Source organism: Pan troglodytes, chromosome X (assembly GCF_028858775.2).
Source record: "Pan troglodytes isolate AG18354 chromosome X, NHGRI_mPanTro3-v2.0_pri, whole genome shotgun sequence".
Lineage (NCBI taxonomy): Eukaryota > Metazoa > Chordata > Mammalia > Primates > Hominidae > Pan > Pan troglodytes.
Genome location: NC_072421.2, coordinates 61,362,829 through 61,389,887, shown reverse-complemented (window position 1 = coordinate 61,389,887; position 27,059 = coordinate 61,362,829). Strand labels below are relative to the sequence as shown.

At 40.3% G+C, this 27,059-nt stretch overlaps 2 protein-coding genes across 19 annotated transcripts in view; both read left to right on the top strand.

Annotated features, from left to right (window-relative positions):
• The window catches only part of LOC129138636 (uncharacterized), a 76,338-nt gene extending 69,070 nt beyond the window's left edge, over positions 1-7,268 (top strand). Inside the window, exon 4 of the mRNA XM_063804204.1 lies at positions 7,085-7,268. The gene's annotated coding sequence lies outside the window, so the exon portion shown is untranslated. The remainder of the gene's footprint in view (positions 1-7,084) is intronic.
• Positions 1-27,059, top strand: part of ARHGEF9 (Cdc42 guanine nucleotide exchange factor 9) — a 148,490-nt gene that overhangs the window by 97,767 nt on the left and 23,664 nt on the right. For 14 of the 18 annotated variants that reach the window (XR_010154705.1, XR_010154704.1, XR_010154706.1 and 11 more), the window contains 3 exons: positions 7,085-7,317; positions 11,489-11,618; positions 19,667-19,798. Coding sequence is in view for 15 of the 18 variants with exons in the window: in XM_009439178.3 (XP_009437453.1) it covers positions 7,085-7,317; positions 11,489-11,618; positions 19,667-19,798 (495 nt within the window). In the remaining 3 variants the exon portion in view is untranslated. The remainder of the gene's footprint in view (positions 1-7,084; positions 7,318-11,488; positions 11,619-19,666; positions 19,799-27,059) is intronic. The other 4 variants (XM_009439184.3, XM_063804198.1, XM_024353235.3 and 1 more) reach the window with 1 other exon arrangement.

Sequence of the window (27,059 nt, the reverse complement as noted above, 5' to 3'; positions counted from 1 at the left end):
GTTCTAGTGATCTATATGACTATTCTTGTAATAGTAACCCACTTTCTTGATTAATATAGGTTCATAGCAAGTCTTTAAATCAGATAGCATAACTCCTCCAACTTAGTTCTTTTTCAAAACAATTTTAGCTATTTTAGGTTATTTGTATTTCTATATAAATTTAAGAATAATCTTGCCAAATTTTACCAAAAACAAGCAAACAAAAACCCTATCAGTGTTTTGGTTGGGATTGCATTAAATCTGTGGATCACTTTTGGGAACATTGATATGATGAGTCTTCAGATCCATGAACATTTAACTGTTTATTTCGATTTTTTTGTGATTTCTCCCAGGATTGTTTTTTAGTTTTCATTGTATGATTTTGACCTTTTAAAATTTGATTGTTTTAAAAAATATTTAAGGTATAAATTTAAGATGTACAATGTGATGTTTTGATATAAATGATGAAGTGATGACTACAGTCAAACAGATTAACATATCATCTCACATAGTTACTTTTTTGTGGTAATAGTATCTAAAATCTACTCTCTTAGCAAATTTCCAGTGTATAATACAATAATGTTGACTCTAGTCCCCATGCTGTAGGTTAGATCTCTAGACTTTTCCTGCATAACTACAACTTTGTGCCCTTTGACTTATATCTTCCCATTTTCTCCCACCCCCTCACCTCTGGTCACCACCATCCTAATCTGTTTCTATGTATTCATTTTTTTTTCCTTTTGATTCCACATATAAGTGAAATCATGCAGTAGTTTTCTTTCTGTGACTGGATTATTTCATGTAGCATAATGTCCTCTAGGTTCCTCCATGTTGTGACAAATGACATAATCTCCTTCCCTCCTTCTTTTTAAAGTCTGAATAATATTCTATTCTGTGTCTCTGTATGTATATGTAATATATATATAAATAAATTTAAAATAGAGGTAATTTATTAAAATATAGGCAACATATTACATATACATATACACCCGACAGTTTCTTTACCCATTTATCCATTAATGGACACTTTGTTTGCTTCCACATCTTGGCTATTGTTAATAATACTGCAATGAACATGGGAGTGCAGATATCTTTACAAGGTGGTGAGTGCATTTCCTTTGGGCATATACTCAAAAGAGGGATTACTGGATAATTTGATAATTCTATTTTTGATTTCTTTGGGAACATCTTAAAGGTATTATTTTCCACAGTGGCTGCTGTACCAATATATATTCCTACTAACAGTGTACAAGGGTCTCCTTTTCTCTAAACCCTTGTCAACACTTGTTATGTCTTATCTTTTTGATAATACCCATCCTAATAGATGCTAGGTTATTTCTCATTGTGGTTTTGATATGCATTTTCCTGATGATTAATGATGTTGAGCATCATCGTATACCTGTTGGCTATTTTTATGTCTTTTTGGAGGAATGTCTATTCAAATTCTTTGCTCATTTCTTAATTAGTTTGTTTGTTTGTTTGTTTGTTTTTGCTGTGAAGTGATGTGAGTTCCTTATATATTTTGAATATTAACCACTTTATATATTTTATATATATTAACCACTTTATATATATTTTGAATATTAACCACTTTACAGTTTGCAAATATTTTCACTCAGTCTATAGGCTACCTTTGCATGTTGTTGATTTTTTTTTTCTGCATAGCAGCTTTTTAATTTGATGCAGTCCCACTTGTTTCTTTTTGCTTTTGTTGCCTGTGCTTTTGGTGTCATATAAAAAAGCACAGCAGTAGTGCTTTTAGTAGTTTTATTATTTCAGCTCTTATGTTTCAGTCTCTTATGCATTTTGAGTTGATTTTTGTGTATGGTCTAAAATATGGGCCCAATTTTGTTCTTTTGCATATAGATATCCAGTTTTTCCAACAACATTTATTGAAGAGACTATACGTTCCCCATTGTGTCCTGTTGGTGCTCTTGTCAAAAATTAGTTCACTATATTTGCTTCGGTTTATTTCTGGACTCTCTATTCTATTACATTTGGGTTTATTTCTGGACTCTCTGTTCTATTACATTGGTATATCTGTTTTTATGCTAGTACCATACTGTTTTGATTTCCATAGTTTTCTAATATTGTTTGAAATCAAAGAGTGTGATGCCTCCAAATTTATTTTTATTTCTCAGAGTTGCTTTGGCTATCAAGGGTCTATTTTGGTTCCATAGAAATTTTATATATGTTTTTGTCTATTTCCATGAAAAATGCCATTGGAATTTAGATAGGGGTTGTGTTGAATCTCTATATCACTTTGAGTAGTAGGGACATTTTAACAATATTGGTTCTTCCAATCCTTGCACATGGGAAATCTTTCTATTTCTTTGTGTCTTCTTCAGTTTCTTTCATCAGGGTGTTTTGGTTTTCTGTGCACAGATCTTTCACCTTCTTGAATAAATGTATTCCTTAAGTATTTCATTCTTTTTGATGGTATCATAAATATGATTTTTTAAAATTTCTTTTTTTGATACATCATTATAGGTATAAAGAGTGCAACTGATTTTTGTACACTGATTTTTTTTGGTATCCTGCATCTTTACTGAATTCACTTTTTCTAACAGGTCTTTTTCTTTTTAATTTTTGGAGGGAGTCTTTTGGGCTTTCTACATATATAATCATCTTATCTCCAAATAGGGCTAGTTTACTTCTGATCCAATTTGGATGCCTTTTATTTATTTTTCTTATCTGATTGCCATGGTTAGTATTTCTAGTACTATTTTGAATAAAATTGGCAAGGGTGGGCATCCTTGCCTTATACCAAATCTTAGAGGAAAAGCTTTCCATTTTTCACCGTTGATTATGATGTTACCTGTGGGCATCTCATAAATGGCCTTTCTTATGCTGAGGAAATTTTTAATATTAATACCTAATTTGTGAAGACATTTTATCCTGAAAGGATGTTGAACTTTGTGAAAGCTTTTTCCACATCTATTGAAATAACTGTGTGGTTTTTAAATTATTCCTTTTGCTAATGTAATGTATCATAATAATTGATTTGGATTTGTTAAGCCATACTTGCATCCCAGGGATAAATCCCACTTGGTCATGATGTATGATCTTTTTGATATGTTACTGAATTGGGTTAGCTACTATTTTATTGAGAATCTTTATACCTATGATCATTAGTGATACTGGCTTGTAGTTTTCTTTTCTTCTTTTTTTTTTTTTTTTTTTTTTTTGACAGAGTCTCGCTCTGTCACCCAGGCTGGAGTGCAGTGGCACAATGTCGGCTCACTGCAAGCTCCACCTCCTGGGTTCACGCCATTCTCCTGCCTCAGCCTCCCAAGTAGCTGGGACTACAGGCGCCCGCCACCACGCCTGGCTAATTTTTTTGTATTTTTAGTAGAGACGGGGTTTCACCGTGTTAGCCAGGATGGTCTCGATCTCCTGACCTTGTGATCTGCCCACCTCGGCCTCCCAAAGTGCTGGGATTATAGGCGTGAGCCACAGTGCCTGGCCCTTTTCTTGTATTTCTGTCTGACTTTAGAATCATTTGGGAGTATTCCCTTTAGTTCTTTTATTTGTTTATTTATTTATTTATTTATTGAAGAGTTTAAGAGGGATTGCTACTAATTCTTATCTGAGTATTTGGTAGAATTCAGCTGTGAAGCCATCTGGTCCTAGGATTTTTTGTTGTTAGGAGATTTTAAATGACTACTTCAATCTCTTTATTTGTTCATGTTCAGGCTCTCTATTTCTTCTTGATCCAATCTTGGTAGGTTTTATATTTCTAGGAATATATTCATTTCCTCTGGTGTTTCCAAGTTGTTGTCATATAATTGTTCATAATAGTCCCTTGTAATCCTTTTCATCTCTGAGACATCTTTTGTAATATCTTCATGTTCATTTCTAATTTTATTTACCTATATTCTTTTTCTCTAAAAACCAAGTCTTAGTTTTGTTGATTTTTTTCCCTAAGTTTTTCTGTTCTCTGATTTATATCTGCTTTGATCTTTTATTTTTTTCCTTCTGCTATCTTTGAGTTTACTTTGTTCTTCTTTTTCTAGTTCCTTGAGGTGGAATATCAGATTGTTTATTTCAGATTTTTTTTAATGCTATCAACGCCCCTCTTAGAACTTTTTTTGCTGCATCCCAAAGGATTTGGTATGTTGTGCTTTCAATTTCATTTGTCTCAAGATATTTTTAAATTTCCCTTTTGATTTTTTCTTTGACCCATTTGTTATTCAGGGATATGTTGTTTAATTTCTACTGATTTAAGAATGTTCTAGTTTTCTTCCTGTTACTGACTTGTAGTTTTATATCATCATGACCAGAAAAGATACTTGATATGATGTTGATCTTCTTAAATTTGCTAAGACTTATTTTGTGGTATAGCATGTGGTCTATTCTGGACAGTATTCCATGTGTGCTTTAGAAGAATTTGTGTGATAGCCTGTCTGCGTGGGTCAGCTTTGGTAACATGTGGTAGTGAGACTAGAATCCCTAGTTTGGGACCCTAGGGCTGTTTGCAGGTACATGCATGGTAGCTGTGCTGGGTCACTGGGCCAGAGCATCCAAGGAGGCAGTACTTGCTTAAGTACCTAGAGAATGCCAAGGCTCCTGTGCTGAGTCCCTTTGCCAAGGCACCTGTGGTAGGAGTAGCTCAGGCAGCTCTGGGCATGGGGGAGGGAAAGCTCTGGTGGATCAGGGATCTGGAGAATGTGAAAGCTATTGGCCTGCATCACCCCTTCCCACTGGGCTATAGTAACCACAGCAGCAGTTGGGCAGCTCTGGGTGGCTCCAGGAAGTAGAGAAGAAGAAGGGACATGGCTCAGGCATGTTTGTTGTTGTTGTTGTTGTTGTTGTTTGTTTGTTTGTTTTTTCTCCTAAAACTCAGAAGGAAGAAAAAACAACCCATGGACCCTTAGCAGTATAAGCTGCAGGGCGTCTGCTGATACTATACTAGCAGTTGGTTTTCTCAGCAGCAAAAGCTGAAAAAGCTTCTGGGGTCTGTGACTGTGAACACTGAAGAATCTTGAGAGGTAAAATCTACAGGAGGTACCCAGTGGCTATGAGGGCTATTGAGGTCCTTGACAGAGAGGCCTACTGGGGCCCTGTGCCAAAGAGGCCACGGCAGATCACTGCGACTCCTGCTACTTTGCTGATACTGATATAACCAATCCCTATTCTTTGCTCTCTGCTGTTTCCAGACATCTAGGCTATATCTGTCTTCTCAGAGATCTGGGTGGGATGAAACTGAAGCTGGTCATTAGGGCAGTGTCCCATAAAGCTGGGGAAGCTGGTTGTACACTCCTGTCTCCTCCCTGTATGTAGGACAAAAGATCCAAGGAGTTGCCGTTTCATAATGAGCAGTACCAGCTATGGGGACGGGGTGATGCAAGCAAAATGAAACTGTTTTTCCTACTTGTTTTGTGTATTTGTTTTCTGACTTTTTCTTTCACTATATTGCTGTGGCTTCTTAAGTGGACCCCCAAGCTTTTCCAGAATTATTTTTGTTCATGGATAGCTACCAAATTGTTGTTGTTTGCTGAAGAAAGGAAGGCGATATTTCCTACTCTGCCATCTTACTGACATCCTCTCCTAAAAGTTGATTTCTAAGTATTTAAAATTTTTTCGGCTGCCATTGTAAATGGTATTTTAAAATGTCAATTTCCTATAGTCTATGACTATTACACAGCAATACGGTTGATTTTTGTACATTGACTTTGTGTCCTGACACATAACCAAATTCACTAATTGGTTCCAGTATTTTTTTTGTAGATTTCTTAGGATTTTATGCATATACAATTATGTCATCTCTGAAAAAAAGAGTTTAATTTCTTCTTTTTTCAGTCTATATTCTGTCTATTTCCTTTTTTATCTTATTTCACTGGCCAGGATATACAGTACAGTGTTAACTAGAAATGGTGAGAACAGGCATCTTTGTCTTGTTTTGATCTTAGGGGCAAGCATTCAATATTTTACCAAGTAATTAGCTTAACGTTTTTCATGGGTACCCTTTATTACATTGTGGTAGTTTCTTTCTATTTCTAGTTTGCTGATGTCTTTGTCATAAATTTATTTTCTCAAATGCTTATTCAGCATTATTGAAACGATCATGTGATTTTTCTCCTTTAATCTGTCAATGTGGTAAATTGCATTGGGATAAGTCTGTCCTGATCATGGTATATTATTCTTTTTATGTGCTATTTTGCTTGTTTTTCAACCCTTATATAACAACTCTATCTTGATTTTTTGTCGATCAGTTTCTATTGCCTATTGTTTCTCTTGGGTTTTATAAATATTTTCTATTCTAATGTATCAGGTTATCTTTTATTAAGTACTTGTCAATATATAATAAAAATTATAGAGTTTTTTTAAAACTTTACTTGGAATTAATTTCAAACTTATGGAAAGGTTGAAAAATAAGAACCATACAAAAAATACCCAGATTCCCCTGTTGTTAACATTTTACCATTTTGTCTTATCATTTGAGTATGCTCTCCCTCTCTCTCCTGACTCTCTCCTCTTCCCCTCTCTTTATGTACATATTTATATGTCCATACATACATATACACACACTCATACATTTTTTTCTCAGCCATTAGTGTTTTAACTTGCATACATCTTAGATTCCTTACCTCTAAACACTTCATCACATTGTGTTTCCTTAGGGACATTTTATGGAGATAATATCAGGCTCTGGATTGTGTGATTCCTTCAAACAGATATTTATTTATATTTTTAGCTTTTCCAGCTACTCTCAGTGGCAGGGTTTGCCTGCAACAACTTAGTCTGTCATTGCCAGAAGTAGAGTCACTGATCTCTTGCTTTTTGTGATCCAGTCCCAGAGTTTTATTTCCATGCTGTGTTTTACTCTTATTAGGGCCAGTGTTCCTTCATTACCCTTCTTTTACAGAATGTCCCTACTATTCCTATGTACTCATTTTTCTATAAGAAATTTACAGTCAGTTTGTCTTGTTACTGAATAATTTGTTTTGATATTTATTATTAAATTATGAATCAATTTAAGAATAATTGACTCATTATCATTTTAATATTTCTGCCTAAGAATATGATCTGTCTTTCCATTACTTCAAGACTTCTTTTGGGGTCCTCGGTAGACTTTTCCTTTCCTTTTTTTCTTTTCCCACAGCAAGATGGATTCTGGATATACTCTGAGTATTGTAACAACCACCTGGATGCTTGCATGGAGCTCTCCAAACTGATGAAGGACAGCCGCTACCAGCACTTCTTTGAGGCCTGTCGCCTCTTGCAGCAGATGATTGACATTGCTATCGATGGTTTCCTTTTGACTCCAGTGCAGAAGATCTGCAAGTATCCCTTACAGTTGGCTGAGCTCCTAAAGTATACTGCCCAAGACCACAGGTAAGGGATTGAGGGAGTCAGGAGTGAATGAGGGAACTTCCTCTATCTGTTGGTTCTCATTGAGAATACATGTCCTTTTGCTCTTTCTGAGCTTCTGTTAACTTATCTACAAAACAGGATGATACATTCTTGATTGCCTCATATCCAACAGGGTACAGAAGGCAGAGCTATCACTGGCTTTGTTACTCACACAAAAGGAGGGTCCTTTGCCACTATATTTGGGTTAAAATCTGAAATCTGCCTAGGGCTCCAGAACCACTAAAGCATATAAGATATGATTTGTTAGAGAAGCAGCATCAATTCAAAAACGAACCCAAAGATGTAAACCAAACCAACTGGCCCACACCCATGGCTCATGCATCTGGGTCTGAAAGTTAGCCCCAAGGAGACCAAGCAATGGAGCTAAATCATACTTGTGGACTGATAATATTCACTAGGTAAATTATATATGGCATAATTCATCTTAAAAGTTCCAGAAAAAAGTTTTTAAGCATAGCTCAAAGCTATGTTAGTTTCTTAGGCCAAAACAACCTCAGAGCTTTTGGGGGGTTTGGTGGGCACCAAAAAGATAGGACATTCGCCTGGGATTTGCCATTTCTGTACACTTTCACCTTGTGACTGGAACTCCTGCTTCAAAGTCCTCTTGCCATCTAGGTCCCTGATTCCCTCTCCTCTCACCCCTTGCGCTCCAGAGTGACAGTAGAGTAGCTCAGGCAGTGTCAGGTGACATCAATTTCTGCCCTTTCTCAGAGTGACCCGTTGGGCCCAGCACAACTCCCACGACATAGACAACCCCTTTTGGCAGGTCTCAGGAATCTGTATTAAGATGATGGCTCCTGCCATGCATGTCAAGAGTAGCTCGGATTTGAAGGCAATTAAAGGCTGATGCCAGCTTGGAAGCTTAGTAAGATAGGTGTTCAGATAGGTAGGGCTGAAATACAGGCAGTCAGAATGGCCCCTGAGGGAGAAGATTAGATGAAGAATGATAAATAGAGAAGAATACTGACTTTGCTTACAGATGATTGATATAATTCCCTACCCTACCTTCCTTAAGTTGATGAGAATGAAGACTGCATGTAAGAGGGAGGCTAGCTGACATGTCTGGAAGTAGAAAATCTTTGTTCTGTTGTTCTCCCCAATAAGAGGCTGGGCCCAGACCTCATCTGAGGGCTTTGACCAGGGTTAGGCTGGACCACAGCTATTCCTTTCTTCTCCTGCCGACTGCTAAAACTAGTAGGACAGGTTAGAGATGGGCACATTCCCCCTCTAGCCATTTTGAGAAAGGCAGCCAGCTAAAGATGGCAAAAATAGGCAGTATGGGACACTGACAGTGAGGAATCCATGGCTGAGTAGTCTTGGTGTAGAGGAAATGAACATTGTCATGCCAGGACTGCCCAGTAGAACTTTCTGCAACAATGCAAATAGTCTATATTTGTGTTATTCAATATAGTAGTTACCAACCACATGTGACTACTTGAGTACTAAGAAACAGCTAGTGCAACTGAGGAACTAAATTTTAAATTTTACTTAATTTTGATTAAATATGGCTAATAGCTACCATGTTGGACAGTACAGCTCTGTGCTTTACTTCCAAGAAAGTGGTTTAGAGCACTGATCTCCTCAAATCAGAGAAAGGAAAGGTACAGGGGCAGAAAATGGGTCCAAAGAGCAGGAGCACTTACTTATGTTAGCAGCTTCTGTGCTGCAATCTTCCCTTCTGTCACCACTCTACCTCCTTCTAAGTGTCAGGCTCAGACATCTTGCCAAGGAGAAACTTCGGTGATGTCACAGAGCCCAAAAGATCCCCATACATTGGAGCAACTAACTGTAAAAGAATGAAATGTAACAGAAACAAATGTAGAGTGTTTCCATTGGGTCTAAGATAAGAAATAAATAGCTCACAGACAGGCTGAGACAGATACAGCTTCTAGAGTGTGTTTTGAAGAGACTTAGGAAGTGTTAGTTGGCCATAAGCTCAATATGGGTCAGCAATGGGATCCAGAAGAAAAACTGATAATAGCTAACATTCACTGAGGCTCAGAATAAAGACTTTTCTAACATATTTGTCTTGAGACAGAATAGACTGGTTAGGAAGTATAGTGAAAAGCCTTTCACTGGAGGTGATAATGTAACATTGTTTGAGAGCCATGGCTCTGACAGGTGTGCGGATCACAGATTGGAGTGAGGGATGTGAGCTAGGAGGAGGTACTACGTAGGATCTGCCCTGGCAATTAGAAGTCCCTTTCCTCTGCCTTTCTTTGGTCCATCAACCCACTATTCAATGTTGTGGGCGTGCAGTTGTGTAGTTGTGCAAAGATGTGCGGTTGTTGCACATCTATTTTTTTCTCCTTCCTTTTTTAAAAAATGGTACTGAGAGATTAAGCAGACTAGTGACCACAAGGCATTTTCAGTTTCTCTAAAGAAAGGTGTTAACACTGAACTGTAATGCATCCTCTTGTCTTCTCAGTTTATTTTTGCCCCCACTGAATGGCTGAGATCTCACTATCAATCTGCCTTTCCCAAGAGCCATTTGATTGGAAATCAGAAAAGAACAGCAGAAAAAAACTGGATAGGATATGTAACTCTCAACACGTCTGCTATCCAGAGTCCCAGGATGTGAGGCCAAGGGTTACACGTCTGAGACTAGGGGTTTTAAGAGGCATCCCATGTGATGGCTCTACTACGGAAATGTTTGATTTGTAATAATAGTACTGCTAACATTTGTTATATGCCAAGAGTAAAATAGTTTACATGGATGATTGTATTTAATTTATGAAACCTTCAATAAACTATACTTTTCCCCATTTTACAGGTGAGGAAATTGAGTCAATGAGAGAGGGAGTGAGGCTTGCCAAAGGCCATACTGCTAGTCAGTGAGAAAAACTGGCATTTGATCCCACAAAGTCTGGCTTCAGACTTTATGCTCTTACCCACTGTGCTACATTCTGTTTCTATATTGTGCAAAAGCAAACGTGAGGATATTTCAGAGTGATTTTGGGCAGAAGCTCCATAGAAATAGATGATGGAAGAGATGATAAGGTGGTCTATACTGTGTCATGTGTGAGGCTCCCTTCTTGGTCCTTGGCTGGCTGTATCAGATAGGACACAAAAAAAGTGATGTAACAAAATAGTGGTCCATTTGTCTCTCATGTAAAAGAAGTATGTATTCTGAAGTTTATGACTGGTATGGTGGCCTCATGGTCATCAGAAACATGAGCACCCTACAGCTATCTACTATCCTATACCTAGGGTATTGACCTTGTCCTTATGGTCCAAGATGGCTACCAGAGGTTCGGCCATCACATCAACATTCCAAGCATCAGGATTGAGTAAAGGCTAAAGAAGGGTATGCTCTCTACCTTAAAGGTGATTTCTCAGAAGGCCTACCTGATAGAGCAGGAGCACCGTCATCTTGGACAAACACCACCACTTCAAGTTCCAGCTCCCTTTCTAGCCTCATGCATTTCAAGGAAATCACTTCTTTTCTAACTACAAGCAGCCAGAAAGAGCAGACAGTAAGAGAGCTCAGGCACAGAAGGAGGTGGGGGGGGAAAGTCTCTTGAGTAACTGCCAAACTTCACCCTCATACAATGGGCCCCAGTAAAACAGTGGGCGTTAATAAGCACATTCCTTTTCCTTCAGGTGCACTAAGATAGAGAAGATGAAAGCAGACTCAGGGGATATGCGTGCAGCTGCAAAAAGATGTATGGGAACAGACACACAACTCTCTCTTCCCAGATAAGCACAACAAAGAGGCGCAAAAGCAGTCTATGCCTCTGATAAAGTCTCCCACCCTGAATCCTTAAAAACTCTTAGTCTGTAAGAAAGTGTGGCTCTGACCTAACTCGGCCAGCCGCTCCTCTCAGGTTTATTTAAAATCAACCTGTCCCTGTTGACTGAAAAGCCATCCTTCATGTTTCTCTCCTCTTTCTTTAATTCTTACACTACGCAACACTTCTATTTACATATCAGTGTACAAAACTTACTTGCATAGTCATTTTTGCTGAAACAAAAGATAGAAAATGTAGTCTTTAGGTGGTGTGGGTTCCCATCTGAAAATCAGGACTCTGTTACTAAGGAGGTAGAGGAGAGTGGATGTTAAGATTGGCACCTAGCACATTGGTTCTTTGGCACATTGGTTGGTTCAACTTGCGCTCTTTTGTTTTCACAGTGACTACAGGTATGTGGCAGCTGCTTTGGCTGTCATGAGAAATGTGACTCAGCAGATCAACGAACGCAAGCGACGTTTAGAGAATATTGACAAGATTGCTCAGTGGCAGGCTTCTGTCCTAGACTGGGAGGTAGGAAACTTACCAACCAGGGTATTGGGAAATCTGAATAGCTTGGCAAAAGCTTCCCATCTTAGCTAAGGACAGGTGAAGAGAAATTACATTTGAAGAGCAACAGTAAGGATTTAGATTAGACTCAAGGTAAAATTTCCTGCTAATGAGAAGTGTTGGATACTTGAATAACTTTCTAAGAAGCTTGGAGAAATTTTTGTGATGATACCTCATTAAGAAATGAAAGGTTCATTTCTTCAGGTATTGCCAAGGAACAATTAGGGTTGATTCAGTAGCCTTTCAAAGCTCTTTCTGGATTTATGACCAACAGATTCACACTTAGATAAGAAATAGTATATACTAATTTACTTCCAGACACAGAATACGAGGTTGGTTCTCCTGTTCCCAACCATGCAGGACAGCCAACATACTTTTTTTTTTATCGGTGTTACCACCTCACCCTGGCACATCTATTAGGTCTCTCTATTAGGCCTGTACACTATAGGCCACAACCATCATCCCTGCCAAATCCACAGTTTTCACATCTGTTTTTAAAATAATCCCTGATTATTTCATTGCAGACAGCCATGACTTCTCTGAATTCTGAAAGACCTTCCCTTCCTAGATGCCCACCAAAAGTATCAGGAGTAATGACATTTCACATATGTCTTGCAGGCCCAGGTTGTGCAATCTGATAGTCTGCTGGCTAAAATAACCAAGATAGGAGAGGCTGGACGTGCTACTAGGGAGGGATTAGCAATCTTAAGCCTTGTGGTCACAATATAGAGGTAGGGTCTGCTCCCTATTCCACTGACCTTAACTCAAGTGTCATTTTCAGTGATTAAGAGGTAGTATCTCTCTTAATACTTAAAGTATTTTAGCCCGTTCCAAGGGAACCAAGCATCATCCTCACAAACAGCTGCTTAACCGAGGCCCAGAAAAAAGTCACCTTCCTTTTATTCTGCTACCTCTGTCCTACCTTAATGTAGATTGCTGAAAAAGACCACAATTCTGATCAGCTGACATCCTTTTGGGCTATATTTGAAGGATAATGTTCCCATATAAGTAGAACAGCACTTTGATTTGCAGAGAAAGGAATTTGTCTAGATGAAGAGACCCTCATTCTCTTAAGCAGAAGCCAGCACTGGGCCAGACTTACTAGAAAATTGTGGGTCCTTTTTTCCTTGTGTTGGCCTTGCTTTGGCCATTTGCCTGATTAGAGGCAGAGAGCTGGACCAAATGACTTCTAGCAAGCCCATCAACTCTAAGACACTCTAAAATTAAGGTGGATTAGCTGGCCTTATTCTCTCTCGTTGGCAGGGTTTTTTGTAAGAGAAGGTGCCCAGCAGCAGTTGTCTTCCTATTCCCTGGAGCATCTCCCCAACTTCCCAATGCCTAGAAGACCTTCTGATTCCCCTGTGTGCTCTGGGACATCAGTCCTTGGAGCAGGAGCCATGGGGAACCAAAAATAGCATGAAATTACCTGGCCTACTCAGGGAGCTTCAGTAGCACCAAGCTCAATAACACTGAGCTATGATTTAAACACTCAGCATCTCAGAAGGAATTTCCTGCATGTATGTCTGAATGGGGCCACAAAAACACAGTTCTAACAGTTTCTGCCTCCTTTGTTAGCCTGATTGATTGGTACTCTAATCTCATGTAAGCCCACACATCCCTTGTATGCTCCTGCTTGGTGAAGCCTTTCTTCATCTAAATTGACATCCTACGTCATTCAGGCTGCTATAACAAAATACCATAGACTGGGTGGCTTATAAACAACAGAAATTTATTTCTCATAATTGTGGAAGCTGGGAAGTCCAAGATCAAGGAACCAGTAGATTCAGTGCCTGGTGAGGGCCCTCTGCATAGACTGTTGTCTTCTCATTGTAACCTCACATGGCAGAAAGGATGAGAGAACTCTTTGGGGTCTCTTTTATGAATGCTATTCCCATTTAATTCATGACTGCCTCATTCTCATGACCATCATCCCCCAAGGCCTTACCTCCAAATACCATCACAGTAGAGATTATGTTTCAACATGTGAATTTTATGGGGATACAAACATTCAGCCTATAGCAATTTGTAAGAAGAAAAATTCTTCATGGTCTTCTTGTCAGACTGAGGTCACTGTGGAACTTGCCAGTTCCAGCGAAGTTGTCCTCTAGGAAGTCTTTTCTCTAGTAAAGCCTGATGGATATATTTCAAAGGCCAAGCCTAAAGTTTCTGTCATATTTGCCATACCTGTGTTAAAGACTTCTAGAATGTCAGAATCACCAAGGCTCTTAGAGGACTCCCCCTACAACCCTGACGATTCTTGTGTGTATACACATGCACATATGCACATGTACACATACTCTCACACACTTACTCTCAAACACCTTGCAATGATGGTGAAAGACAGAGAAGCAGAGAGAGGTTTATTTCCTACCAAGGCCACACAGCAAGTCAGTGACAAAGCTGGAACTTGAATCTAGTCTCCTGATTCCTTGTGTGGTATTGTTTTCAGTAAGGTACCACATATTCCTTCAACCTTCTGCCTCTCACAGCCCAATTGCTGTTCTTTGTGATATTTCAGCAACTTGCTTTTTGTATGTAGTAAAGAGTTTATATTTAAATAAGACAGTGAGACTACCTTGGGGAGGTCATCCAAATCCCAGTCAGGTGGTGGGTGAGTGCTGGGGAGTCTCCCCAAGAAAGCAATGAGACATGGATGCTCCATGGCTTGATGATGGTTAGGATTGGTGGCCCAATTTCACAGGTTCCCTGGTATAGGTTCTTTGTGCATTCCACCTGCCCAAGAAGTTGTCTAGGCAAGGAGAGACATTCTGCCAGATTGCCGAGGACTGCTGTGAACAGACCATGCAAATCAAGAAAAAGATGCCATATTTTGCTGTCTCTGCCACCCCCCTTGTCTCCCAGATGTTTGAACAAACAGAGTGGCTGTCAAAAGCATCTGCATGATAATTTCAGCTTCATTTGTCAAATGAAAAAGAGGAGTCATAGGGGAAACCTTCAGAGCTTAATCTCCCTTGAAGAGGAATTTGGAGGGTAGCATGCAGGCAATTAGTGTCTGCTCAATAGATCAGAGTGTCTGGCTAGAGAGCAGGAAGCCCTGCATTATATCAAGGCCTGACCCTTCTCTTAGCTTATTCCGTGAACATTCTTGGTCTCTTTGTCCAACTCTGGTTATTATCCCTGCCCTCTACCATTCTATAGGGACTAGAGTTCCTGAAGTAACTTTCCTTTTACCCCACCCCCCAGGGCTCCTGAAAATCAAATGGATGAGTAAAAGTGTCAGTCATCTCTCTACTAATCAATACATTAGAGCAGTATGCGGGAGCAGCAGGGAGAATAATCTGTTCCCAGGGACTGCAGTTTCCGGGAAATTTCTATTTCTAATTTCCATGATGCTGAGGTTTGGTTGAGCTGTCACTTTGCCACCTTGCACACTCATTTAATCCACTTGAAAACAAGGGAAAGGTAACATATCCTGGATAGCTTCTTTTTAATCTTTTTTTTTTTTTCTGGAGATTTGTAGCAGGAACCTAACATTGTAGCTCATATTTGGGAGCTTGATTGTGTGTGGTTGTAATTTCCTCTTTGTGGGACCCCTCTCCTCCCAGCCTGGTTGTGTAATACCCAAGGACCTGTTCCACTTTACTATTTGATGACTGAATCCAAAGAAGTTGGAGGAAACAAGAAAACCCAACATGATGAAGGCAGCAAAAGCATCTACTTAAAAGCTAAAGTGGCTTGATGAGGCATACTCCTGGGACAAGAAGATCAAATGTAGGGCTAGATGGATTTGTTACTCCTCTGCCTTCCTGTCAGTAGGCAGCATTGAAAATAAACTAGTTAAAAAGTATGGCATTCCCCTTGTCCTTTCCCTGGATCTGCTCAGATTACAGCCCCACATCAATTGGCCTATAATTAGAATGGGGTGAAATCAGGCAGAATGGGGTGAATTAGAATTAGAATGGGGTGAGGCCTCTTCGCTCGGGCTCTGACCCCAAGGAAGGAAGGTAGATAAGCTGGCAAGAAAGCTTTGGGTAGTTTTTGGTGGCCACTGTTCATTCCACACCTATTGATTTAGTTGTCAAACAGTATTTATTGAGTATTTAAATATCAAGTACTCTGTGTCAGACCTTATTCTAGGTTCTGCAAAGACATCAGTGAACATGACAAAGTTTCCACTCTCATTGATTTATATTCCAGTAGGGAAAAGAGGCAACAAACAAACATATATCATCAGGTAGATGGGCCTCTGAAGAAAAATAAAGTAGGATAACAGGTTAGGGAGTAATGTGGATACTACCTGAGGAAGTAACAGTTAAGAACAGACCTGAAGGAGAGGAAGGAGCAAACCATGTGGTTTTCTTGGGGCACAGAATTCCAGACAGAGGGGAAAACAAACACGAAGACCCTGAAATATAGGAGTGTGTGCTAAAGGAACAACACGGAAGCCAGTGTTGTTACTCTACCCAGAGTAGAGTAAGTGAGTGAGAGAGTGGGAGCAAATGAAGTTAGGGAGGTGACTGGAGGTCAGATCCTGTCTTCATAAGACTGACTGTTAGTTTGAGTGAGATGGGAGCCACTGGAGGGTTTTTGAGCAAATATGTGAAATTATGAGACTTATGTTTTGAGCATTTCCCCTCATATGCCAGGCCCTATGCTGGGCAATGAGGATATTGAGATCAATGAGATGTGGCCTTGAACATCTAGTGCGGACAAACATATTCCAGCAGAGGGAACAGTGTGAGCAAAATCCTGGAGGGAGTGAACAGATCCGAAGGCCCACGGTTGGGGATTTTTGGAAGGAGTTGTACTTTTGGGGGCAAGACAAAGAGATGTGTTATATAAGTGGAGCAGAGGAAGCAAGGGTGATATCTCTAAACAATGAGAGGGCTGTCTCCTTTCCATAAACTCATTTGATGCTCTCAAACAGCCATGTGAAGTGGGTCAAACAGGAACTGTTTTAATATTCCCACTCTACAAATGAGGAAACAGATGGCAAGAGTTTAAGCTAGTTTCTAACTCGAGAGTGAGTTGGTAGCAGCATTGGACTCAGAGCCCAGGTCTTTTGAGATTCTCACCTTAGAAATCTTCCATGGCATCTGGTTGTTCCCCTGGGTTGGTGACAGTAGGAGGAGATTGGGTGGGGGCCATCATTCTAATGTGGTTTGGTGGATAAGAGCATAGGCTTTGGAGGGCTTCTGACCTAGGTTCTGCCCCTTTGGGCAAATTACTTCCAATTTCTTTGACCTTGGTTTTGGGGTAATAACAAAACATCACTTACTGGGTTGCTATATTACTAGGAGACAGGATAGGTGTAAAATAAGTATCACTTATGTTGAGCTTATAGTGTGATGTGTACCTTCTAGGCACTTTATATGTTTTAATTTAAATAATCCTCACAACACCCAAATGAAGTTGGTACTGTTATTATCCCCATGTTAATGATGAGGCAACTGAGTTATAGAGAGACTACGTGTGTTGCTCAAGGTTAGTCAGCTTGGTGAGCATAGAGGAGTATTATTTTAATTTTTTTTCTAATTGGTGGAGTTACATGTTGCAAGTAATTAAAATATAATTGATGCTGGGCACCGTGGCTAACATCTGTAATTCCAGCACTTTGGGAGGCTGAGGTCGGTGGATCGCTTGAGGTCAGGAGTTTGAGACCAGCCTGGCCAACATAGCAAAAAATCATCTCTACTAAAAATATAAAAATTAGCTGGGCATGGTGTCACACACATGCCTGTAATGCCAGCTACTTGGGAGGCTGAGACACAAGTATCGCTTGAGGCCAGGAGGCAGAGTTTGCAGTGAGCCGAGATCGTGCCACTATACTCCAGCCTGGGCAACAGAGGGAGACTCTGTCTCAAAAAAAAAAAAAAAAAAAAAAAAAAAAAAAAAAAAAAAAATTTAGAATTGAGATGCCCCTGGCTGGTGGAGTGGATGGACCAGATAATACTGGGTAACCCTCCTGGTCGTATCATCCACATTTAGTAAATTGTATATTTAAAAGTCATTCTGACCATCTTCTTATGGCATTGGCTCTCTTTTATGGCTTTATTGGACTTCATACATATTCAAAGTGGACTGTAGCACATCTTCCTAGCCTGCATCAGGGTGGGAACCTCTCTCAGCTTCCCATCCCTCCAGCAGGAAATCGCTGTACTGCTCCCTAACCTGGTGGCTTTCTTTCCCAGTATCAGGCCTCCAGAGGTTCTGTGCTAGTATGTCAGCCCCTCTAGAAGGAGTGTTTACCTAGTTCCTGGATAATATTGAGGCTAAGTCGGGAGCCTAAAGTTGAAGCAGTATTTCTAAGCTTTTTTTCGGCAGTGGGGTGGGGGGTTCTATTATTAGAAAATAATTCTACTGAGTTCCCCCTTTCCTTCCCATCCTTTAGACTGGGGAAAAAAATGGTATGCTCGAATACACCATTTCTAGATGCCCCACTCTCTGGCCTACTACCCTGCCTGATTTGTGTTTGCCTCTGATTATTTCTGGGAGGTATAAAGGTCTCCATCTCTAACCTTGCCTTGAAGCTTTTGGGTGAAAGGCTGAGATCTTAGCATCAAGGTATCAGCCCTATCATGAAGATCATCCTCATACTACATCTGGGAAAACTGACACCTAGAGAGAGAGGGGAAGGAACGGGTTCTCCAATGCCTTTTTGGCCTAAAGACAGTATAATATAGTACAAGGAGTGAGCATATTCTATGGAGCCCCAGAGGTTGGAGTTGGGTCATGGACCTGTAGCTAACTAGTTGGGCAACTTTGGCTTATCACTTGATCTTTTTGTACCTCTAACTGTAAAATGGGAGCAAGAATATCTACTTCCCAGGGCTATCGCGAGTCTCAGATAAGATAGATTGAAAATATCTGGCGCACTGTCTGACCCATATAGGTGCTCAGGAAATATTAATTCTTCTGTGTCTTGGGACACTACTCTTTGTCCCTATCTTCACATAAGCCCTGGAATACTCACCCCTGTGCCCACAACTTCGGTGTTGGTTTGCCTTGTGTTTCATGAGTTTTGAGCATACCTGCATTCGTCTCCTCCATGAAGACATAAGCTCCTTGAGGACAGGGGCCAGGTCTACCTTGACATCTGACACACACCTGCAACATACTTCTGACCTATCAGAGTTGCCATAAAGAAGGAGTAGGACTTGGAAACTCTATAGAATTGAATTAGCTAGGACTTAGGTGTCTTGGTGCCTATTTGTGTCAGACTCTTTGTAGCAAGGAGGAGAAGTAGTTCTAGGCTTTCTGGATAACAGACCAAGGAATCATGTGGCAGTTAAGTTTCTTATTCAATCAGTAGATTTTAGTGAACTGAGAGGAGAAGGAAAAACAATTATAAGAGGGGAGTGGGTTCTTTTTCTCTCCCTCTGTTATCATCTTCCTTCTTGTCCTCCTGTTTCCTTCTACTCATGTGGGAGGCAGTGAGATTAAGGCCTGTTCTTCAAGTATTAGAAAGAGACTGAGGGACCAGAGCAGGGATTGAGAGACTGGGACAGAAAAATAGATTTATAGAGAAGAGAGATGGAGAAATATATATATATATGTGTGTGTGTGTGTGTGTGTGTGTGTGTGTGTGTGTGTGTGTGTATGTGTATGTATATATATATGTGTGTGTATATGTGTGTGTGTGTGTGTGTGTGTGTATATATATATATAAAACATCTCTCTCTCTCTCTTTCTCCACACACATATATATGTGTGTATGTAGAGAGAGAGAGAGAGAGAGAGAGGCAGACACAGAGAGAGACAGACAGACAGAGAACTTATAGGACCAGAGGGTAACTGGTGTAGAAAAGCTGTAGCAGTCCCGGGTGGCAGGGCACATTTGGCCTTGGGGTGAATAAGAAAATGGGTCTTCCTAGCTCACAGAGCTGTAAAGCTTTTTGAGGAGTCCCAGGAGTCCCTCTCTCCCTCTGTCTCTACCAGGGCCTTTCTGGCCTCTTCCTGTCCCAGTCTATGCCCAGCCTTGGGTGCCTCCAGGCAGGTGATGGTGCCATCCTCCTGCCTGGCTGCCTCTCATCATCACATGTCCTTCCCAGGGCGAGGACATCCTAGACAGGAGCTCGGAGCTGATCTACACTGGGGAGATGGCCTGGATCTACCAGCCCTACGGCCGCAACCAGCAGCGGGTCTTCTTCCTGTTTGACCACCAGATGGTCCTCTGCAAGAAGGTAACCCTGCCCCCTTCTTCCCTGAGGGAGATGGGTACCTAACAGGGTACCGGACCCTCCTCTTCATCATCCGCAGGCTCCCAACAAAGCGGGCAAATACTGATGGGGGGAAAACAGACAGGAGATTGGCAGCAATTCTGTATCAGGAGCACTAATGTGGCATGAATGTCACAGGCAGGGTTGGCTTGTGGGCAGTGAAAAACTCTGAAGTCGGTGCATTTTGTCTTGGTATTTTTTTTACCCTTTGCCCTAATGACCCTGGGGTGCTCCTTCTCACTTTCTTCTACCCAGAGCTGCTGGTCTGCACCATTTGTAAAAAATATTGAAATATGTCTATCTTAGTTGGTAAATAGTAGTTTCCCTGAGCACTTTCCCTCATTTCCACTCTAATGGCTCTGGCCATGTGGCCCCTCTCTGCCCTGGGAACCAACGAGGAGCCTCCTACTTTTGCCCTGACAGGTAGGTACCTTTGTGATATAGGAATTTTTTCCATGCCTCTACCTATTTCCTATACAAGGTGCACTGGTTCCCCACAACCCCCAACCGTGCTCTTCTCCACTCTTCCTTCTTTGTAATCCATTAGAGGAGAGGTCTTACTCTTGTCACTGACTCTGGATAACTGTGTATGTTGGTTTCTAGGACTCTTCTCCTTTGTGAGGCTGGGGAGGGTAGCATATGTTCTAAGCGTCACTCCTCCTTATGGGATACTCTTACCCCTACTTCCTCACTCATAGTAGAGAGTTCAGACCAGTTTTGGCTCCAGGGGCTAACTGGGAAGAATTGGGGACCAAGGAAAGTAAAAATGGAAGAAGAAACCAGAATGCTTAGAGTGACTTTACAAATTCACCATGCTACCCTTGGCTCTTTTGCCATCATCTAGTCCCTTTGTCCTCTCCTTCACCCAGTAGTGAATGCCTCTGAAGAGTAGTGCTGAGTCACAAAACACCAGAGTAAATAGTGTTATATTTTTCTGGGCTGGAACATGAACCACACAGTTTTAAGCCCCCTGTCCTCTGTGTGTGTATGTGTGTGCCATATCTTGTATTGAATCTTTATCCATTTGCTTTGACAGTGGATTGAGGGGAAAAACACTGAGCTTAGGTTCAGACTGCCTCAGTGTTTGGTGATAAGCTCTGAATGTCCACTCTGGAACCAATAGCCAGTCAGTTAATGGGGATAATAACTTACCTCAGTATGGAGCTGACCCTCAAACAGAGAACTTTTATGAATCTGAAACTCAGCCAAACACTAATGCTTCTTTTTAGCTCCCCCAACTCTTCTCAGGACTTTCATAAAATCAGGAGGTAGGATTTTTGAGGGTTAATTTAGGTGGCCATGGAAATTCTCAGCATATCAGCCATGTCACCAACACTAATGTGCCTGTTCTTCCCACTAAGGTGTTTACACTCAGAACAAGTAGCCATAGAGACAGCAAACAAATAGGAACCTGGCTTATTTTATAGTTCTGCACCCCCTAGGCCCTGTTAATTTTGGCATCTGTTAGCCAAGGCTGGGATTACTTTAACTAAATTGTGAAACTAGGCTCTAGAAAGCAGTGGCTATAAGAGATAGACCAGGATCCAGAACATAAAACAGTGAGTCAGAAGCCAGGAATAAAGGGGAAGAAACAAGATAAACAATGGGTTTAACTTAGAACTCAACGGGCAGTGGAAGACCAAGATGGAGTAATGAGCCATGTCTAAGCCAGATAGTGGGAGCCAATGATTAGGAAGAAACTAGAAGTCAAGCCAGGGCTGGGGATTCAAACCAGCTAAGCTGGCAGGGTAGGGGAAGCATATAACAGGGATGGTGAAAACAAGAGAAACCTCGAAGCAGTCATAGCTTCCCACAGAAGGGAGATTTCTTGTTTTTACAAGAACCATAGGCTTTCTTCCCAAGACACAGCCAGCCTAGAGTCTGGAGTATAAAGGCTACTAACTCCATATACCTGGGTGTTCTTGACACTGGCTTCCCAGAACACGAGCAGTTATAGCCTAATTGTTCAAAGGCCATTAAAACTACCTGATGTTTGTTTTGAAGATTTCCATTTGTTATCTACAATAAGACTTTCCATTCAACAAGTAGGGATAAACTTTTGAAAAATGATCATGGGACCAAAAGAAGGTATGCAAAGAGACAAGGTATTTTGTCTGCTGGGTTGTTTAGGGACCTTTTGCCATTACTACAAAAGACTCTCTTCTTGAGATAGAGCTGGGAGGAATGGACTAGGCTCTCTGGAGGTGAAAATTCCTTTGACAAAGAGAATCCATGGAGGAAAGGAAGGGAATGTCTGGATTGGGCCAAGGTGAGTGAGGCTGTCACCTTGCTCACCTCAGGCACACAATTTAATTGGATATCCGAAAGTTCAGTAATCCTTTTTACCAGGAAGAAAGGAGGTGAGGATGCTAAATAATGAAATATGGCCACATTAAGCTTTCTGATGATCTCATATTTAAAAAGGAGGAAACAAAGACCCCTAGCAAGTGGCTAAATAATATATAATATTTTACATATGATATAATATTTAACAGGGGTGACAAAATAGTTTCATGAATCCTAGAATGAGTCAAAATTAGTTTTTAAAAATGCTTAATTTTAATTACTTTTAAAGCTATGTTCAAATGAAGAAAAAAGAAGTGATAGTCTGACAACCCCCTGTTTGAGGCAGATGGTTTACTGATAACAGGGGAATATAAATTCCTTCTCTATCAAGGAAAAGAAGGCATAAACTTGTTTCAAAGGGAATTGAAGCCCAAAGGATCTGAGGTTGTAAGAGAGTACTTTACTGCTCTGAATTATTTCATGCTATAGATATTGAGCCCCTCTTCTGTGCCAACCAGCTCTACTTTCATAAGGATTCTAGTCTAACAGAACTTAAGTATGATGTTATTTAAAAATATATACATCCCAGAGCACTGAAATAATTCTAAGATGTCCCAAGTGGAATTGCTCTAGGTCATCTTGACAGAATTATGGGTTCCAGGAGATCTGTGAGAAGACTACAGATAGGAAAATGTATCAGTTTTCAAAGCAGAAAATAATATGTTCTAGAAAGTAGAAATCAACAATAAAGTATTAATGAACTAGCATTTATTGAGTGCTTCTATGATTCTGTTCTAAGAACTTTACACTTATTAACTCAATTTAATCCTCACAACAAACCTATGAGGTAGGTACTATTATTATATTATTTCCATGTTAAGGATACGTAAAGTAAGACCTAGATAAGCTATATCATTTTCCCAAGGTGAAATAGCTAATGAGTGATAGAGCCAGGAATTACATTCAGATAAGCTGGCTCCAGATTCCACATTGGTAATATTTATGTCATTATTACCATTGAGCTTGTCAAAATTCTGTACTTGATTATTAAACAGCCTGTGAACATTTAGAAAGAGATACAGTGGCCACAGGGGTCATCTTTGGCTTTCTGAGAACAAGTCGTATCACATAAAACTCAGTTTCTATTTTGCCAGTAACTTAATTAGTTGATAGGAGGATTGCACAGGACAGAGAGTGTCCTCCTGCATTTCAGATTTTCCCATGGTTTCCTTGCAGACAGAAGTCATATGGAGTGATAGATAAAACATAAAGTTTGTAATCAGACAATTCTGGGCTCAAATCCTGATTTCAACACTCGCTAACTATATGATTTCAAGCAAGTGACTTTTTCTTTCTTGTACCTCCATTATATCAGTTGTGAATGGTGAGAATAACTATTCTACAGGATTGTCATGAAGATTAAATGGAATCAATGCATATAAAATGCCTGATAGAGTGCCTGGTACTCATTAATCTCATCTTACCCAACCTCCAACAAAGAAATAGCCTTATAAAGTAGTGAGGTCCCCATCACTAGATGTACCCAAATATGGGCTAGATTATTATGTGCCAAAGATAGTATAGTAAACATTGAAACACTGATCTCTCTCCATGAGCATGTGGCCTCACCACTAAGTTCTCATCCAACTGTTAAGATTCCCTTAATTCCCAGTCAATTATGCAACAATGTGCCTGTTTTGTACATTGGGAATTGGGATTGACTAATCCACTCAGAACAGCTTAAACAACTTATGCAGCTTGTAGCTTGTTTCAGAGAGAGAGAGAGAGAGAGAGAAAAGGAGAGCAAGAGAGTACATGGGCATGTGTGAAGGTACCTTTAAAATGGCAATTATAGTGTGTGGGAAAGTCACCAGTGGCTTCTAATTATGTGACCCCTTCTTTAATTTTTGCTGTCACCACTCTTTTAACTTTTCTTCCAAAAAATCCAGATAAGACTCTGTTCTTTTTCTTCGTATTATCTATACTGTCAGTCTCTGCTCCTCTGTGTTTCATTGCATTTTTATTTTAGTTTTTGATGTGTTTTATTATTTTCTTCGTGATATAATTATTTGGGAAATTATTTTGATGCTTTGAGGGGATTTTTTTCTCTTCGACTATTTACTGTGGAAAGGAGCAGATCCGCTTTTCCTGCACCCTCTGTCCTATTGTGCCAGTCTGGCCATGTTCTGTTGTCCCTTGTGTCATAACTGTTCTTTATTCCTGTTGCTTTCACCATATTCAAGGGGATCAGAACTAAACAACGTGTAATGATGTTGGGCAGAAGACTTCTGTTCGGGGAAGTTTCTGCATTTGGACAATTTCTTCTTGCACTGAAGGGTCAGACTTGGAGGATGAGCTATTTGGGACAGCTTATAAATCCAATAATAGCAACAGAGATGGGGCTGGAGCAGAAAGAAGAAGGGGATTTGAAACCAGAACTCCTGAGTACTTAACTTTACTCTGTCTCTTACTAACTTTTCTAACCATTGGCCAGTTCTTTAACTTTGTCCTTATTTTCCTCAGTGTCAAATCAGGCTGATGATAGAAGTCATCTCAAGAGGCTTTGGGAGAGAACCACCTGAGGTAGTGGGGAACAGTGGAGTATGGGGTTAAGAGCATGGGTGCTAGGGCCAGACTAGAAGGCAATCTCCTTTCGCGCATGAGCTATATGACCTTGGGCAAACTTTCTGTGCTTATAATTATGCCCTTGTTTGCAAAATGAGAATGACAGTGTATCTACAAGGAAGGGAGGTTGTGAGGGTTAAATGAGACAATGCAGATGTAGTACCTGGCACATAGTAGGTACTTAGTGAATGTTGGCTATTAATACTATTACTATACATGCAGTGTTACTAATAATTCATTCAGTACTTTTTTATTTAGAGGCAATATAGCACATTGTAAACAAAAGCAGAGATTTTAGAGCTGGACAGCCTGAACCCAAAGCCAAGTTCTGCCATTTAGTAGCTTTTATTCCTGGAAAAATTTCTGTTTTTTCTTCCAATTTTTATTTTAGCTTTAGGGGGTGCATATTCAAATTTGTTACGTAGGTAAATTGCATGTTGCCGGGTTTTGGTACACAAATGATTTCATCACGCAGGTAATGAACATAGTACCGATAGGTGGTTTTTTATTCCCACCCTCCTCCCACCTTCCACCCTCAAGTAAACCCCAGTGTCTGTTGTTTCCTTCTTTGTGTCCCTGTGTACTCAATATTTAGCTCCCTCTTGTAAGCGAGAACATGCGGTATTTGGTTTTCTGTTCCTGTGTTAATTTGCTTAGGATAATGGCCTCCAGTTCCATCCATGTTGTTGCAAAAGGCATGATTTCATTTATTTTGATGGCTTTGTGGCATTTTATGGTGTATATGTACCACATTTTCTTTATCCAGTCTATCATTGATCATCATTTAGGCTGACTCCGTGTATTTGTTATTGTGAAAAGTGCTGCAGTGAACATACGCGTGCATGTGTCTTTGTGGTAGAACGATTTATATTCCTTTGGGTACATACCCGATAATGGGATTGCTGGGTCAAAAGTTAGTTCTTTTTTAAGTTATTTAAGAAATATCCAAACTGCTTTCTATCATGGCTGTACTAATTTACATTCCCACCAGCAGTGTATAAGCATTGTATTCCTGAGAAAGCTTCTTAGCTGCTCTATGTCTATAGTTCCTCATCAGATGGGTTTATAACAGTACCTACATTGGAGGATTATTTGGGTTAATAAATGCAGAGCATTTAGGACAGTACATGGTACATAATATATGCTATTTAAGGGGTCACTGTTGCTATTATTGTTGTTGTTATTATTTTGATGTAATTATTAAGCATGCATTCTAGGATGCTGGAATATAGTAGTGAGCGAAATAAATCCAGTCCAAACCCCATGTACCTTCCCTAGGATCTGGAGAGAAAAGGCTAGAGAAGAGTAACTAGGGTCCCCTCTATAAAGGGGCAGGGAGGACCTTATTTACAAACAAGTGAAGCAGGCTACAATCCTGAACAGTTACATTCCCCAGATTGCAGCATCTGTCATTTGTAGAGAATATCCTGCAATGTCTTACTAAGGAGGAACTAGCTCCCTTAATGTCTCCCAATTCAGACGAGCACAAGGAAAAAGGAGGAAGGCTGGCATTTTATTGGAAATGATAAACTTCATTAGGCAGGAAAGTTGTGATGATCCAAATAGCATCTGTTTTGAGCACCTGCTCACCGTGTCCCTGTGAAGGCACTCAGACTACCATTAACAAGTGGCATATGGGCAGCCTGGTTCCAACAAGACCACAGGCAACCAGGGTTCAAGAGGACTTTGTCCCCTTGCCATGTGCAGAGGACAACCAGAGGAAACTCTGGGGCTTTGTCAGCTGCTCTTCTCTGGACAACCCCTAACTGAAGCAAGACCAAAGAAGATAGAGTGCTGGGCACAGCCTTAATGGGCAGGCAAACTAAAAGCTGTGAGCAGCATGGTGGCTAAGTGCCAAGTGTGTGGTATGTCAGGGCCTTCACAATTGGTGTCAGAATTTGGAGAAGGGGAGCCACATCAGCTTGAGCAGTCAGGGAAAGTTTATTTGAGGAAGAAGAATGTGTAAGTTTGACCTCGAAGGCTAAGATTGGAATAGGAAGCATAGTTGGGCCAGAGAGCAGCTATTAGTGTGACCCCAAATATATATCTGTTATTTTGGTGACAAATACCATTTGGCAAATACCACCCTGTCCTGAAAGGATGTATAGAATTTCCAGGGACAGTGGGGCAGCTATGTAAATTGAAAAAATATTCAGAGTTACCCTTGCTTTGACTTATTTTTACTCACAATATTTAAATTATTTGGAAAGTTTAAATGAGCTAAAGGAGGTAGTGAGATGTTTTTCCTTTAAGTTTATCAAAAGAGGGTTTTAAGGACTATGAAACACTGACCCAGGAGCAAGAAAGCTCAGGG